Consider the following 13,253-nt stretch of genomic DNA (forward strand, 5'->3'; position numbering starts at 1 on the left):
TGTCCCCTTCTGTCTGCAGGAAAGTTTATTTCTAGATGTGACGGGCATTCCCCTGGCAGACATAAAGTGCACTATGCATGCATTCAAAAATCAACTTATGACCCATTCAGAAATAAACTTAGAATATGTTCACAAATGTTACAAAACCAACAGGGATGCGTTTCAAAATCATGTGAATAATTGATAGACCAACGTGCGCTGGATACTAGGCGCTTTGTGAAACAAGGCTTTTTTCAATTTTGCCTCTATTGAATCTGACAGCTTAAGTGCGCCACTAAAATTTTTCCGGGTAGCACCTTGCTGCTGCTGCTGCTGCTGCTGCTTATACAGCTTAACAGTCACACTTCTGTAGCCAGAAATGGGAGAAGGTACTACACATGCACGACTCAACTGTGCATGCACGTGAGCCCGCTTGCAACTGCTCAAATGAATCTAATGTAAACAGTTGTGATGTCATGCTCATTGGAGGCAATTTTCTGTTATGAAGCAATGCAGAGTCTTCCTAAAGCCTTTGACACATTTTGCTGTTGGCAGACACTTGTATGAGCACTGTGTTTTGTTGTTGTATATGGTGCATTTCCTTCGCAATTGAAGTTTTATTTTCGTTTTTTCCTTTTCTCTCATTTATGTTTTATTGCTGCAAAGTTATTCTGCAGTAGCGGGATACAGTAATATCCTTTGTTAGAGTATTGTTTCTTACCAGTCAAAATTACAAAAATTTAACTAAAAGAAAACAAAAAATTCTTGGAATTCTAAAAATACGCTTTTTGTCTGGACTGGCCACCACCCATCTTATCTTTGCAGAACAAACAAACTTCATCCCCATGCAAATTATTTTCTGCTAAGGGGCCCACAAAGCAAACTGCATTTTTACGTTCATTTTATGTGGCGCTGCCTGTGGAATGAAGTTGAACCACCGGAGCACTATGGGAATGTTAACAGAACCAATGGACGAGATAAAATAGAAGTTTTTCCAGGGAAAGACCATATATGACATAATATGGAATGAAGCACTGTGGGGAGATTTAGATGAAACAGCAGATAAGTATTCATCAAGACAGTACAGCTAAAGAGCCCCTCTAGACAATATGGAGGTATTGCCTGCATACGCAAATGGGGAACTGGACAACAGCTATCAGCAAAAGAAGAGTGAAATGAGGCAAGACTGTAGAATACACACTACAGACATTAGCCAATAGAGGCAGAAGTGAGGAAACTATAGTCAGGCTGATGAAAGATGCCACAACAGTAGACAGTACACATGTACAAGAGATCTCTTCCAACAGCATTCATTCACTCCCTATCTCTTTAGTAACAGTAGCAATCATTAACTAAGTCACAAGATTATGCAACTTAGCATTTTATTCTTAATTAGTTGTACCCCGTGTTTCACTATGGAAGTTAAAAAAGGGCCTGTGGGTACCATCACTTTTTTATGGAAACTTGCTGTTCGTGAAATACTGGTTAGTGATTCGCGAATACACAGTGAGAAAAGGATTACATATTTATGTAGTAGTCTATGACACGTAAAAATTAGAGAATTTAAGAAGGAAGATTAGGGTTTAACATCAAGAGAATTTAAGATAGCCATTTATTGGGCACCTCATCTATTAAGTATTCTATGTGTCAATCTACCTGTCTCTGTATCTGATGGTTACAGTGTTCTGGTAGTGAGGGAGATTCAGAAGAAGCTACTGAATCCAAACTGAACAAAAACTACAGAGGCTCATGTACTCTATTAGTATACGCAAGTATTGCTTTGTATGTTGTCTTTTTACAACACTTCTTTGTAAAAAAAAAATCTTTGTCATTTTAGACAATGGCTTTTCTTGTTCTGTTACCACCAGTTGTTTATGTTCATCCCCAAGCAACGTATTTTCTGCTAAGGGACCCCACAAAGCAATCTGCATTCTCACATTCATTATATGTGGCACTACCATGGGAATGAAATTTTTAACACACGTTTCATATGCAATTTACTCTCATTTGGGGCTGAGTTTTGAAAATACTATCTCAGTAGATTCCTATGGCACATAAAGGAAGTTCCATCAAATTTCTGTTTCTAGGACCTATCCCATGGTGGGCATTTAGCTGTGAAATCAGAGGGGCACTGCATTCCCACACACACACACACACACACACACACACACACACAAAAATTCCGATTTCAAACCTCTATGGAATGAATTTTGCAAAATTCTTTCTTAGTGGGTGGCTTTGTAGTGAGATGTGGGAAACAGTATGAAAACAACATCCAACTGGCTGGCACATCAGCCCCCATCAATAATATGCCGGGTGGATTCAGAACATGGCTGGTGTGCCTCCCCAAACCCTGGAAGCAGTGCGTCAACATGCTTGGCAGTATGGGCATGTTGATCTGTCACAGACTACCTGATAAAATCTTCTATGCAGTTTATTAGAGACCAGATGGCATGATCCCAGGTAAACCATTTCTATGATTAAAAATCTCTAACATAACAGCGATAAATCAGTCATGTAATTACCATTACCATGAAAATAAGCAAGGAGAATGATCAAGTTTTTTTGTATATTTTTAATTTTACTTAGTATAACAAATATATATTTACTTTCATTTATTTTCACAGCAATTTATTACACTTTTCCATTTTAACAAAAGGATTACAAATTTTGTGCTTATTCACTTTGCTCCCCAGGATGAATTAATCATCCTGCTCACATCCGCAGTAAGTACTTTGAGTGTTTCAGCAATTTTCTACCAATAACATTTCTTTTCATCCAGCATTTGCGCTGTGCATCTTTATGATCCCAGAAGCATGATTACCTTCTGTGTTTCAGACCACTCCATTGTTAACAACTTGTCAACAATGGCAAACATTGACAAGACAGCACACAAAAGTTTTGTGTACTATTTGTGCTGAGGTGGAGAGACATGAATTTCAATCCATGGCCCAATAAATGAATGGAATCAGTGGAATACAAGTGAACAGAAGCAAATGTGAACAGAAAATGACTGAATTTGTTCATGCATGCCTAATGTTTACACCTCAGAGAATTCTCATTCACTGTGGCATATTCGCTTTAGTGTACAAGGGGCTCCACTGAGTGGCCAAGAATTTTTCACACTGCCCTCATACTGTCGTATCTCCCAACACTGTTCCCTCAAAATATATGTACAATAAAATGGCAATCAAACACACTGAGGAGTACCTAACTGCACTTATTTCCCACTCAATTATAAAGGTAATACACAGAATAGAAGCTACACACACACACACACACACACACACACACACACACACAGATGTCATGCTAATAAAAACCACAGGTATAAATTTGAAATTTTTCACAAACCAACTACAATGGACGTCTTTATGAACACACACATACACACACAAATAAAAACAATATGACACTAACCTGCACTTTAACGTCGAACTGGGTGTAATAATACTCTGGCTGTATTCTAACAACAGCAGTTCCTATGTTACCATATTTTTTCAATCCCAGGCTTTGAAACTCCATATCATGGTGAGCACGCCGCCAAAAAATCTTGTAGTATATGCCAGGACCATTGTGATCTTGAGGTGGCAATGGCTACAACATAAAAACAATGTATACTCTTGATATTGCACTGTTTTCTAAAAATATTATAGCTTTCTTCTTTTTGTACATGACATGTGTATCCTCATCCAACTTTGGAACTTACCACTACTATTCAGAGAGAAATAACTTATGACAAATAATGCTATGTTGCTACAAAACATGCACTGAAATGAAAGATGGGATCAGCACAGGTATCAGAATAGGAAAAGGAAGCCCAGAGTTGATTCTGCAGGAAGTTTCAGGAATTGTCTTGTTTCAGTTGTCCTCATGGAACTCATGTAGACTAAATCTGCTATAAAGAGTAGGGCAATTAACTTGAAAATCTTGGGGATGAAATAAGGTAACACCAGACTTATATTTTACTTAGTCAATCTGATCTATGTAAACTGATGTCAGACTAATAAAAACCGTAAGTATAAATTTACCATATAGCAGAGCTGCTGAGTCACAGATAGGCACAACAAAAAGACTGTCACAAATATATTTGAAATTTTCTATAAACCAACTACAATGGATGTCTTTATGAACAATTCTTCGTGTTATCCTGCAATGTATTAAGCTCACTTCTGAGTTGCCCAAAAGTACGCTATTTAGCACTCCTCTAGAATACGCGAAAATTGACAAAGAAATTAATATACCAGACAAGATTAATATGGTTTTCCGCTTTGCAAGAACAAACTTTTCCGCAGGGTTGCAATGTGACCAGATTAGGAATTACTTAGGCATCTATTACAAGAAATGTATATGCCAACTATACCCGGGCCGGTGAAACGTGTCACTTGACAGCTCGTGTGGGGTTGGCTACACTGCGATTGCGAGGTTGCAATAGCTGCCACCGCACACACCCACAAATCCGAAATACGTTTTGTAAATGTAAGCTACAATCAACATTTATACGTTAAGTGCAACAAAGTATGTTATTCTAACAATGGATAGAATGACGATGTTTGATAGTACATGAAACCGGGAAGCAAAACCCCCCGAAATTAATGACAATATCTATGAAAAGTCATTCTAAATCATTACAGTAATAGCTACATGTAAAACGGCGTATAATAATGTAAATCTAAGCATACCAAGTAACACGCTATCCACACTCATAGAAAGAAATAAAGCAAAACATGCATAGCCTACCCAATTGCTGAGAGAAAAAGAATTAATTCTGTACACATTTACACTCACCACCTTACGATGTCAATGGCGCAATTCCGTCCAGTTCTCCTTCACTATCATCGGAATCGGTGCCAAAACCTTTGTCTTTATCATCATCATCATCATCATCATCATTAAGAGAAATCATTAATTGTTGGTTTTCACTTATAATGGCGTCTATAGTCTGTGCTTCTCTTATCAGTTTAGCAACATGGTCTACTTTTTCCCTCCATGAGGTAGCGTCTACAGTAGCAAGACCTTCATGTAGCAGTCTTTCCACTTCTATTATAGTAAAAGTCTTCTTGTTACTTCTAATGTACTCCTTGACTTCAAACCAATTCAATTTGATTAAAATGGCAGTGATAAGGTGGTAGCCTAATTACCAAGTGACCCTGTTCGCTCGCAATTTCGTCTACGACATAGTTAGGCGTCACAGACTTATTTTGTTTCACGAGCGAGTATAACAGCAGCTTTGTCATGCTCATGCTCGCAGCAATGTCTCTCGCCTGCAACCATTGCACCATAGTTTCTTTACGGTCACTAGTGGTGGGAGTTTTATCTAAAATCACGGAATGGTACGGTGCATTGCCCATCACAAAAACTGTCCGAACACTGAACTGGAGCAACAAATTTTTAAACCACTGTAGAAACCGTGGGTGGTCCATACCCTCATGACAGTCACCGGTGTTTTTTCGATCAAAAAACTAAAGTCCTTCAGGCACAAAGCCGTTTGAAGATCCTGCATGGGCCACAATTAATCGGGACCCTCTTCCTGTTGTCTGATGACCGCTGCTATTCGGAGCAGCATCTGTCCAGCATTTCTCAACTGATTCTCCAGCGTTGACCCAGGTTTCGTCTAACCATATGTATGTCCTTTCCTACAATTTTGTGTAAGAAAATGGTACGAGCTGCAACGACATGAGCTTTTTCTAGTAACAGTTTTCGTCCATCTAACTTTTTTAAAATGGAAGCCCGTACTTTTTAACATCATCTTAAGTGGCGTTTTCCCCCCTGAGAAAAGTTCACTTTCTTTTAAAGAAATTAGCAACTTTGCAATTGTGGGGTATTCTTTCCTTTTATAATATCCATATATGTGCCGATGAATTGCATCGGATTGGAAAGAATCAATATCCGTAACAGGACAAGGCTGCTTTTTTTTCTTGCCCGGAGTACTTAAAAACAAACTGTTTCTTCCGCAGGGGCTTTCTTCCTGTTTACTTCACTGTCTTGTAAGTCTTGAAGTAGCACACCTTTCCTTATAACTGTTCTTTCACTGAGTCCTGAAGTTTTCAAGGTACGATCTAAAACTTTATCGGCAGGAATCAACGCATGCCCATGAACAGAAACAAATTCTTTGTCTTGCTCGTAAAACTCATGCATCCTCCGTAGCAATTCCAAAGCCTGACTATTTAATGGCACTCCACAGCACAATGGATTGTCGCTTTGTGAACGACATTGTTTTGGTGACATTGTTTAACAAACAAAAACTGTAGTCAAGGCAGTAACACAACACAACAGCAGGCGTTCACGCACTAACATACAATGTTTACACGGAAGCCAGCAACGTGGTAGCATCGATGCCGGAACCAGCTTTTGTTCGGTGCTGTTATTGGTTCAGAAGACACGGCACCTCCCGTTCCTCACTTGTTCGTTAGTTCTACTACGAACTCTACAGCGCTTGAGGAATGACCTTGAAGTGACACGTTTCAGCGGCCCAGGTTTAGTGCTTCGAAAGTGCAAATGACTGTGGAGTACCACATTATTAAAACATTTGAACTTTAAATACTTTGACGCATTTGCAAGGAATAACACACACCAACTAGAAATGAAAGACACACAGTATACCGAATGAGGTATAGTTGATTACACTAGAGTACAATATCTTACCCTACATTGGTGTTATGTCAAATAACATAGGTGAACACGTTTCACAGCACCAACGTTAAGATTAATTTTCAAACAGAAGATGACTTGCACATCAAATTTCAGTGTGATACACACAAATTTCCTCAGTTTACACACTGAATAACATACAATATAAGCTGTGTAGGATATAAGAAACTCTTTGTGGGACAGATGGCTAGAACATTTAGTGCCACATGTAGGGAACGCATTTCTATGAGCAACAGTAGTACTACTTCGTTTGGTGCTCACATTCACGTGGATGGACACAAGTTCCTGGACATAAATAATGGGATGCAGAACCTTCCAAAACTCAGCAAGGGAGGGTTTATGGATATTCTTAAAGGGCTGCCAGCAGCATTTGAAAAATATACTCAGGATGGTTAACATATATGCTGACCTGGCAGCAATGACCAAGGAAAATATGAACAACAAAAGGAATACATCAAAATTACTGAATGGAATATAGTTCTTTGTGCAAGTTTGGTGGAATATGTTTAAAACAAGGACGTGTAAACCTCTTACAAGCAGACATGAATTTAGTTCAAAGTTAATCTCTAATTTCAAACACTACTGCAATGTGACATATACAAGGTGAGACAGTCAAAAAGGAAGATTTTTGGACTGGCTGGGTGCTGTAGTGGGGGTTATATAAGTGGGGGACCCGACCTTGGACGTGTAGACAAGTGGAAGTTTTAGTAGCAATGGGCAATGGATTGTTAGTCAAGCGTACAACACGTGTTTCCTGCAAAGGCGTATCCCATGAACTCTTGACAGTTTTGTTGGAGCTCAACACACTTTTGAGAGTTTAAATCACCACAGCCACTCCTGCACCATCTGCTAATGGTATAAGCCTCCGGGTGAGCAAAGAGGTGGTAGTGTAAAAAGAAAGCTGACCTAAGAGAATATTGATCATTCGCATGAAGCTTTACAAAGAGCTCAGTCAAAGTCAGTGAGATGGCAGCAACTGGTGAGAAAGATTTTGAAGAATGATCTCTAACACCATCCACACAACATGCAAGCTGTGCAAGCCCTTCAAGCTCAAGATTACAACAACAGCATACACTTTTCACTTTTAGACACAAGAGAATACATGCAAAACCAAGGATGCCATTTGAGTGATACCATATTCAAAAAATGATGACTTTCACGGTAAACTACTAATTTCAACACACGTATACTAGATTCATGTAAAATAAAATAAAATTTATTTAAATCTCCAGTTTGGGCATTTTTTACCCCTTTACAAGGGGTAGTCTTAAGATTTTAATTATCACTTTGAAAATATAAAACTAATTATTATTTATTTGTTTGCAGGTACACATCTAAGTCCTGATACACACTAAAATCCCTGTGCCACAATACTGAAGCAAAGTCCTGATACACACTAAAATCCCTGTGCCACAATACTGAAGCATGCTACTGTACCCAGGCTAACTGAAACATGTCACTTGGACAGTTCACGTGTAGTTGGCTATACTGCAACAGTGAGGTTGCAATAGCTGCCACCACACATTCCCACAGCTGGTATCTCCCAATTATGTTTTGTAAATGTACATTAGAATCACCATGTACATAAGCTGTCACATGATAATATAGATGTAAGTATGACAAAGAAAACGTTCCTGACAACGGAGAAAACAGCAACAGAGAAAAAGCACTTGATAATACATGAAATGCTAGAACAAATAAATTACAACCAAAGTTAATGATATTGTCTATGAGAAGCCATTCCAAACTGTTACTGTAATAGTTGCATATAAAACATCATATAATGATGTAGACCTAAGAATAACAAAGAGCACACTATCGACAACCATACATGAAACAGGTACATACTCTGTTACAGTGTCAAATAATTAATTCCAGATACATTTACACCCACCAAGCTACAACGTCAATGGTGCAATTCCATCCAGTTCTCCATCATTACCATAATCCAAAAATCAGTGCCAGAACCATCGTTGTCATCATCTTCATCAAGATAAATCATTAGTTGTTCATTCTCATTTACAATAACGTCTATAGCCTGTGCTTCTCAAATAAGCTTACCAACACTGTCGACTTTCTTCCTCCATAAGGTGGAGTCTACAGTGGCAAGACCTGCATGTAATAGTCTTTCACTTCTGTTGTGGTAAAAGACTTCTTGTTATTTCTAATGTAAGTCTTAACATCACCCCAAACCAATATAATTGGGTTGAAATGGCAGGGATAAGGTGATAGCCTATTTACCATATAACTCAGCTTCCTTACAACTTCATCTACAACATTTGCAGGCCTCACAGGCTTTGTCACACTCATGTCCACAGCAACGCCTCTTGCCAGCAACCATTGCAACATAGTTTCTTTGTGGTCACTACCGTATTTACTCGAATCAAAGCCACACTTTCTTTCCAGTTTTTGTAATAATAATAAATAAATAAATAAAAAATGACTGTGGCTAAGAATCGAGTGCAAAGTACGCGGAAGTTCTGAAAAATGATGGTAGGTGCCTCCACAATTAACTTCTGCCGTCGAATATATGTAGCACTACACAGGCATGCTTTGCAGGCCAGGCACAAAGATAAATACTGGTGCCAAAACTTCCGCTTCAGTAAAAAAAAAAAGGAGAGAGAGAGAGAGAGAGAGAGAGAGAGAGAGAGAGAGAGAGAAGAAGAAGAAGAAGAAGAAGAAGATGAGCTTTTTTTCTCCGCCCCGAGTTTCGACCACTGCATTTTCATACATTATCCAACGAAGTAAATAGAAATTCCGTATTGTTCATCTTTGAATGTAGCAGCCTTTCAAATATCCATAGCAACAAAAATAAATTTATTTACACAAAAATACAACCAATGCACAAGGCTTTAGGATTGTTGCAAGAGTTGATACACTGGGGCTCATTAAGATTTCACTTAGCAGCACCTATTGCTTCATGGAATTTTGTGAAGTGCTTGTTGGTGTTCGTGAACCACAATGAATCACTTTGATTATAGTGCCAAATTCAAGAGGGAGAGTTATTTCTTTTGTGGAACAAAGTTCTCATCGTGCTGCAGGTCTGCGATACGGGATTGATGAGAGCAACATCAGGCGATGGCGACTGCAGAGAGACAAATTATTTGAATGTTCAAGTAGCAGGATAGCATTTATTGGCCAAAAGTGTGGCTAATATCATGCACTAGAAGTGATTTTAAATGAATTTGTTAAGGAACAGAGTCACAAATTCCTGCCTGTGATCGCCGAAATTTTAAAAATTAAGGCACATGAAATTGCTCGAGAGGAAAAAATTGAAAATTTTAAGGCTAGTCGCAGCTGGATTGATCTGTTTATGAAGCACTGGGGTTTTTCACTTTGGAAGCAAACTTCAGTTACACAAAAGCTGCCGAAAAATTATGAAGAAAACCTTGTGGAATTTCAGTGCTTCATAATTAGGTGGTGCACAGAAAAGCAATACCTTATTGGTCAGATAGGAAATGCTGACCAAACTCCTGTATATTTTGACACGCTGTCAAATTATACAGTTGACGCCAAAAGAAAGAAAGACATAAGTGTTCTTACATCAGGGGGTGAGAAACAGCGGATGTCCGTGATGCTTGCTTGCACAGCAGATGGACATCAATTACCCCCATTCATAGCTTTCAAGTGAAAGACTTTACCATCATCAGAAGGGTTTCCAAAAACTGTAATTGTACGAGCAAACGAAACTGGGTGATTTTCGGAGGACATGGTGCTGGAACAGATTAGACGTGTGTGGAATCATCGTCCTGGCGCAATGCTTGGTTTACGCAGTCTGTTGGTATTAGATGCGTGCACAGGCCATACAACATCTGCAGTAAAATGAAAATTAGAGGAAAGCAAAACGGACTTGGCAGTAATTCCAGGTGGGATGACATCAATTCTGCAACCACTTGACGTCTGTTTCAATAAACCATTTAAGGACATGCTAAAACGCATGTACACAGACTGGCTTTCGAAAAGCAACAGACAACTGACATGAACAGGACGTGTAGAATGTGCAAGTTTGTCACAAGTGTGCCAATGGATTTATGATGCACGGAAATGTGTTCCAAATCAGACTGTGCGACAAGCATTTAAAAAATGTTCGATATCCAATGCACTAGATGGTACAGAGGACGATGCTCTGTATGAAGAAATGAGCAACAAAGAATCAAGTGATAGAGATTCAGAATCATGACTGATATTTTAAACACTGTTGGCAATATATGTGACAAACAAGTGAGAGATGTGAGGTGCTGAGACTTCTGAACTGATTACAGCACTGCAACAAAAGCCGGTTCCAGCATCAACACTACCATGTTGCTGGCTTCTGTGTTAACATTGTATGTTAGTGTGCTACCACCTGCTTTTGTGTTGTGTTGTGTTGTGTTGTGTTACCGCCTCGACTACAGTTTCTTTTTATTAAAGAACGTCACCAAAATGGCGTTGTTCACCATGTGACAATCTGTTGTGCCGTGGAGTGCTGTCAAATAGTCAGGTCTTGGAATTGCTATGGAGGATACATGAATCTTACAAACAAGAAAAACAATTTATTTCTATTTGTGGGCATTCATCGTATCCTACCAATAAAGTTTTAAAGCATAACTCACAAACTCTAGGACTCAGTCAGATAACAGGTAGAAGGAAAGAGGTGCTATTTCATGGACTGCACAATACTGAAGTAAATAGTGTTGAACAAAGCATGTGTGGAGAACACAGTATGGTTTTAAGAACTCCTGGAAAAAAAAAAAAAAAAAAAAAAAGCAGCCTCGTCCAGTTACAGATCTCGATTCTTTCCAAACTCATGCAATTTGTCAACACATTTATGGGTACTATAGCAGGAAAGAATACCCCACAATAGTGTAGTTGCTAATTTCTTTAAAAGAATGTGATCTTTTCTTAGGGGAAAAATGTTACTTAAAATGGTATTAAGAAGTATGGGCTTACACTTTAAAAAGTTAGATGCAGAAAAACTGTTATGCAAAAAAGCTCACATCGTTGCAGCTCATTGCATTTTCTTACACAAAATTGTAGGAAAGGATATAAACTTAATTATTTGGTTAGATGAAACCTGGGTCAGCACTGGAGAATCAATTGATAAATGCTGCACAGATGATACTCTGAACAGCGGTGGTCATCAGCCAACAGGAAGATGATCCCAATTACTAGTGGCCCATGCAGGCTCTTCAAATGGCTTTGTGTGTGAAGGACTTTTAGTTTTTTCATAAAAAAAACCCTATGACTATCATGAGGATTTGGACCACCCATGATTTCTGCAATAGTTTAAAAATTTGTTGCTCCAGTTTAGTGTTCTGACTGTGTTTGTAATGGATAACGCACCTTGCCATTCTGTGATTTTAGACAAAACTCCCATCACTAGTGGCCACAAAGAAACTATGGAGCAGTGGTTGTAAGCAAGACATTGCTGACATGAGCATGACAAAGCTGTTGTTATATTTGCTCATAAAACAAAATAAGCCTGTGATACCTACATATGTTGTAGATGAAACTGCAGGGGTTCGGTCATATGGTAATTAGGCTACCGTCTTATCACTGGCATTTTAACCCAACTGAATAGGTTCGGAGTGTGTTAAGGCATATATTAGAAATAACAGGAAGATTTTTACAACAGAACTGGAAAGACTTCTACGTGAAGGTCTTGCTAACGTAGACATCACCTCATGGAAGAAGAAATTACACCATGTTGGTAGCCTAATACAAGAAGCACAGACTACAGACAGAATTATAAATGAGAACAAAGAATTAATGATTTCTTGTGATGATGATGATGTTGTGATGGTGGTGGTGGTGGTGGTGATGATGATGATGATGATGATGATGATGATGAAGATGACAGTTTTGGTGCCGATTCCAACGATAGTGAATGTGAACTGGATGGAACAATGCCATCACATCATAAATTGGCGAGTGTAAATGTATATAGAATTAATTCCTTCTATGCAACTGAGTAGGCTATACATCTTTTGCTTTATTTCGTTCTAGGATTATGGATAGCATGTTCTCTGGCATGCTTAGCTTTACACTATTATACCATGTTTTAACTGCAGCTAGATAAGTAATTATACGGATACCTACATCCCATGTGATGGTCAGGTCACCAATTTTCCCACCACCACCTCCAACATTTGATGGTGCTTTGTAAGGAACATCAGCAGGTGTGTTGTAAATAGGTGATGGTGCAGATGGAGGTCCATAACCGAGAGCATTTGCAGCCGATACTCTAAATTCATAGCCAGACCAGGGTGACAGAACATTTTCCACTGTAGCTTCTTTACGGCCATTGTAAAGATAAACTTCTTTTGCTTCTACATCTGTAAAAATTAACATTTGATGAGTTTCACTTAAGGGACACAACAATTGGGTCATTACTACTCACACCATTTTTACTATGGAACAAGCTCAGTTTAATTAAATAAAGTAACAGCAATAAAACAGCAAGAGTCAGAGAAAATTTAACTTAAAAAGTTAAAAAACCTACATTACATGTGACTAATTAAACAGTAAAAAATGTTAAAAAAGTCAGATGGAGATACCTCGTTGACCACTGGCACTAAATTGAACCAAATCCACTGACACATATTACAAGATACTACCTAATAATTTTGATCAAAGTTTCAGAA

The 13,253-nt window shown here is 38.5% G+C and overlaps 1 protein-coding gene across 2 annotated transcripts in view; it reads right to left on the minus strand.

Annotated features, from left to right (window-relative positions):
- LOC126248253 (contactin) overlaps nucleotides 1-13,253 on the minus strand; it is a 163,633-nt gene that overhangs the window by 42,624 nt on the left and 107,756 nt on the right. For both annotated transcript variants that reach the window (XM_049949104.1, XM_049949105.1), the window contains exons 16-17: nucleotides 12,709-12,944; nucleotides 3,400-3,576 (exon numbers count right to left, since the gene is read on the minus strand). In XM_049949104.1, the coding sequence (XP_049805061.1) occupies nucleotides 3,400-3,576; nucleotides 12,709-12,944 (413 nt within the window). The remainder of the gene's footprint in view (nucleotides 1-3,399; nucleotides 3,577-12,708; nucleotides 12,945-13,253) is intronic.

This window comes from Schistocerca nitens, chromosome 3 (assembly GCF_023898315.1).
Source record: "Schistocerca nitens isolate TAMUIC-IGC-003100 chromosome 3, iqSchNite1.1, whole genome shotgun sequence".
NCBI lineage: Eukaryota > Metazoa > Arthropoda > Insecta > Orthoptera > Acrididae > Schistocerca > Schistocerca nitens.